The sequence below is a fragment of the Perissodus microlepis genome, chromosome 23 (genome assembly GCF_051167445.1).
Source record: "Perissodus microlepis isolate ML-2025 ecotype Zambia chromosome 23, ASM5116744v1, whole genome shotgun sequence".
NCBI classification, from domain to species: domain Eukaryota; kingdom Metazoa; phylum Chordata; class Actinopteri; order Cichliformes; family Cichlidae; genus Perissodus; species Perissodus microlepis.
The window spans coordinates 18,901,940-18,906,854 of record NC_140482.1 but is presented as its reverse complement, the minus strand read 5'-3'; the positions used below and the strand labels follow the sequence as shown (position 1 = coordinate 18,906,854).

General features: G+C 42.5%; 1 protein-coding gene across 1 annotated transcript; it reads left to right on the top strand.

The window, feature by feature from the left end:
- Positions 1-397: 397 nt before the first annotated feature.
- Positions 398-4,681, top strand: LOC146361205 (ADP-ribosylation factor-like protein 4C). Its single transcript, XM_084921973.1, has one exon. The coding sequence runs from the start codon at positions 1,370-1,372 to the stop codon at positions 1,952-1,954; it is 585 nt and encodes a 194-aa protein (XP_084778099.1). The 5' UTR covers positions 398-1,369; the 3' UTR covers positions 1,955-4,681.
- The last annotated feature ends 234 nt before the right edge of the window (positions 4,682-4,915 follow it).

Here is a 4,915-nt window from a genome sequence, read left to right as displayed (position 1 = left end):
CTAATCTGAAATTGCTGCTGAGCCGGCATCTGGTCAGCGTGACTGTTTTATTAGATGGTTAGCACTGACATCCCCTCTCCATCATCGACGCAGCTTTCCTTGCTAATGTACTAAAGAAGTTGGTCATCTACATCTAACAGGAGACTAAAGGTGATCATACCAAATATTGACTTTCAAACATGTTAGAATTGCCTAGTATGCTGTGTTTCCATGTATATTTGCACATTTTTCAATAAGTCGCTCCACCTATTTTCCATTTTCCTAGAAACATATAAAGAAATGAGTTGAACACCTGTTTGGAACCACTGCTCAAACACACAGTGAAGATGAATCCTGCTCCACGTGAGTGTTGCTTTTGGTTGAAACTAATTACTGACTGCTTGGAATAACTTTTAGCTGCTTCTCTGTGAGTCCGTCTGTTGGGGCCAGCTGATGCTTCATTCTAGATGTTTCCAAATTTAAGGGCCATGTTTCATGACTTCAAGCTGTGCTGGGTAATATTTGGTCGATATTGACTCACTGTCCATCCTTTCCATCTAATCCCAGGCTTTATTTGCCTTCTTCTTTCTTTTGTTTTATGGCGCCAGTGGCAGTCACTTAAATTACTGACTGCAGGCTGGGGGAAACCATTTTTGATATGTATTTATATTTATATATACTATCTTACAATTAGTGTATCTTTATATTTGCACTCATAAAGTCACAGCTGCTTGTAGTTGCGCATTTTTACCACCAGGTGTCAGAGTCTCACAGCTGAGGACGCCTCCCTGCGCAGAGGAAAGGCGACTGAACACCTTTCATATTAAGATCCTTTATCCACCCCGCTGGCAGGTTTGCTCTCACGAATGTGAAAGGCTTTTATTTTTTTAAAGCCCTTTCGCGTAACCGGAAGCCAGATTTTATTGTGTTTTTCCCGTCTGACTTGACGCGTCTCTCCATGGCAGCGTTCAGTGGCTGATCCACGCGTCACGCTCCATCACTTCGTGCGTGTGTTGTGTGCCACTACATGAAGGCAGCTGCTCGGAGACAAGCGGCCAGATGCGGAGACGAGTGTGGTGCGCGAGAGTGCATGCAGCCGCTGTACGTGCTGTGATTTGACAATTTGTGGAGGGCAGATGCAGTTGGAGTGAGTCCAGGGATGCTGCGGCGTTTCTTGCTGCCGGAGTGCCGCCGCGCAACGAGGGGCTGTGCCCCCAACTTCTGCTGAGAGAGGAGAAGCCGTTTTAATTTTTACGCGTTTTAATTTTTACGCGTTTTAATAACCCACGATGGATCACTCCCGGGACCTTTAAGCGTCCCCTGCGGTGATCTCGCTCGCTGCTGTGGGGCTGTGGGAGTGCACGCTGTCTCTCCTCCCCAGCCTGCAGACATGGGGAATAGTTTCTCCAATCTGGCTGCCTTCCAGTCCCTGCACATAGTCATGCTCGGCTTGGACTCTGCGGGCAAAACCACCGTCCTCTACCGGCTCAAATTCAACGAGTTCGTCAACACGGTGCCCACCATCGGCTTCAACACGGAGAGGATCCGGCTGGGCGGCGCGGGGGCCTCTAGGGGCATCAGCTGCCACTTCTGGGACGTCGGGGGCCAGGAGAAGCTGCGGCCCCTGTGGAAGCCTTACAGCCGCTGCACGGACGGCATCGTGTACGTGGTAGACTCTGTGGACACCGAGAGGCTGGAGGAGGCTCGCACCGAGCTGCACAAGATCACCCGGTTCGCCGAGAACCAGGGGACCCCGCTGCTGGTCATCGCCAACAAGCAGGACCTGCCCCGGGCTCTGGACGTCGGGGAGATCGAGAGGCAGCTCGCTCTGGCGGAGCTGAGCCCCTCAACACCGTACCACGTCCAGCCGGCCTGCGCCATCATCGGAGAGGGACTGGACGAGGGCATGGACAAGCTGTACGAGATGATCGTGAAGAGGAGGAAGTCACTGAAGCAGAAGAAAAAGAAGCAGTGATACCAGGCTTTGGCTGGATGATGGCTAATAAACTATGACGTATCCCATCTATAGAAACATGATGGATTAAACAAAAAAAGAAAGAAGAAAAAACACCACAGAAATACTGCAAGTCTCCATATAGGAGGAAAATATACTCATAGAGATGCAAAATGAGCTGAAAATGCATATCATATAAACTCATTAGCATCCATACTTTCCTGTAGGAATGCGTATTTGCAGATGAAATCTATATAGTATAATCATGAATAGCATAAATTCTAAAAAAAAAATAGTCATATTAAAGTCAGATTCATGGGAAGAATATTGATTGTTTACCTTGGTAGATGACTGTTTTAATGTTCTTCACAGGCAGTCTGTGTCTGTGCACACTGTGGCTCTCACTGCACTCTCCCTGATGGAGGAGTATTAATAGGACTGTTTCATTGGGGATGTGTGTATTGTAGCAGAGATGTTTTATAAAGTGTATTGATCCACTGGCAGAGCTCCCTGTTGCTGTGCTGTGCACAGATGTGAGAAGGCTGCTGTAAATGTGATTAGGGATGCACTCATGCACAGATCAGTGTTTAGAGCTGCGAGGTGGTGTTACACCAAAGATGATTCCCAAGAGATGACACAGAAACTCTGCTTTGGTGGGCTTTTTTGTTGTTGTTGTTTTTTTACAGCCTTCCCTGCCAAACTGAGATATATATATACCTGGTATGACTGGCTTATGGAGAAAATAATTAAATAAACTATCTTATATAGAATGCATTTGAGCTATATGAAATCAGTTCTTCCTCATCTTGCTCATTTTCCGTGTCTTCCTCAGTGGAACTACCTTTGATTATCCGTCCTCTGGAAGTCAAATTGAAGGCCTTCTGCTTTGTGACAAGCTGATTTGATCTGTTTTGGAGAATTTTACTAATGCTGCATCTGTTTTTTCCCTATTTTTAACAGTTCAACTTTTTTCAGCTATATATGCAACTGTTTTATGTATTTAATGCAATATTGCCGCAAGAATAATACGGCTTGATGGTACAAGAGTTGCACATGGACACTGTGGGTCCATTTAAGCCATTATATGTAATATTTGCTATAGTTCAAGATTAATTTTACCTAATAAAAACTGGACATTGCAGATTAATATAACTGTTGGTAGTGTTGGCTGGTAAATACAGCAAACACTGATTATATTATTTGTGCATCCATCTACTCTTACTTTTCACACAAAATTCTCTCTTAAATTCTCAAACTTAAATTTAGTTATATCTAATAATGCTGAATGGAAGGGAAATTACACAACCAATTAATCAAACCACCATCAGAAATCTTACACCAAAACATGACATAGTCATCAGCATATAGAGTCATTTTTAGCTCCTTTAGTTGCTCTAAAGCAAACCAGCTGCCCCTCAGAGTGCTTGAAGTGTTATGAGTGCATCCCAGACTGATTCAACCTCCTGGCAGTGAAAGGACACGTGTTCAGAGCCTGTTTTCATCTCCAAGGTGCCAAAAATCTACATCTTGTCAAAGCTGCTGGTATTTTGGAGATGCCACAATTTGGCATTGATATCACAGGAATGGATATTTTTAGTCAGCTGTTTGGAAAAAACAGCAAATACAATTTTTGTTCCTCAAGCGCAGAATGTTTTAAAAGTCCCAATGTTGTTGTTTTAAATAACAGCGATACTAATAACAGCCATACAAAGTCAAAAATTTAACTCAAATATAATAACTCAAAACTAAAACTTAAAATAACTCAAAACTGAGAAAATAACTTGAGAAAATAACTTGAGTTGACATTTTGAGTTACCTCAAAATGTCAACTCAGCTCTGCTGATCTGGAATTGTTTTTCCCCCGTAGTCAAACAGCCCTAATTGAGATGTGATGTTTTATCCCAAATCAATATTATTTTTAGTCACCAAATGCCATGTAAAATAAAATTTAAAAAAAACAGAAAATGATAAAAAGCCAAACTAACCAAAAAACCACAAAGTTTGATAAACCTGTGTTGAACAGCATGTTGACTTTTGCCGTCCAGCACACAGCAGAGGACAACCTGTGTGATGCTAGCAGCTTTGTCAAATTTTCCTGGGGTGACAATGGGTGGACAGTCGAGAAGCCGAGTGTCTTCCTGTCACAGTGAAGAAGTGAAACAAACCAACAGGCTGGAACCTGTTCAGCTGCTCATAAAATATTTTACAGAGTGAGAAATAACCATAAAGCTTAACATCAACATAATGTTTCACATACCTGAAAGCCAACTTGCTGAGGAGCCCATAAAAAGTCACTGACATTAGCATTTGGTCTTAAATGACAAGACTGTTGAATGTCTTGTACAGACTGTTCTCTGATGCCACATTCACGATGAAAGACAAGAAGAGATCAAGCAGCATTATTGTGCTGCAGCTTGATGTCTACAAAGTAAACAAACTGTCAAACCTTAGTCACACTGTAGAGGTGACTGTGTTGTCATACCTGTAGCTCAAGTGGGCAGACATGAATGTTACCTTTTTTTCTTTCTTTCTTTTTTTTTTACAGTCAGGATTTCTGATGTGAACGTGGCATCTTTCTGCTAAGTCGAGCTGTGTCCAACATTGCATGACAGCCACTACTTCAGACAATGTAAATGATACAGTACTATAGTGTTACAGCCACGATACAGCAAGACCAAACTATGTATTACAAGCCAAAACAGGAAAAAAGGAAAAAGTATTTTTGGGATTAAACTCTTTGTAATTCAACTTGTGTGTTGTTTGACTTGTGTTTGGTTTCCAAAGTTTTAATCAGGGTAGGAAAATCCCAGCAGCTCCCAGCTAAAAAATATAATTTAAAGGCTGTATATCTGCAGTAAAACTTCACGGCCTTTGCACGTTTCACTGCTGTTGTGCTTCCTGATTTAAACTCAGATTTAGGTAGTTGTTCTCTTTTTGAGCAGCCTGATATTGTTTCAAGGTTTTTACCTTTTTACTACTAAC

Excerpts from the sequence above, each read along its gene's own strand:
- LOC146361205 (XM_084921973.1), top strand. The coding sequence starts at position 1,370 with ATGGGGAATAGTTTCTCCAATCTGGCTGCCTTCCAGTCCCTGCACATA.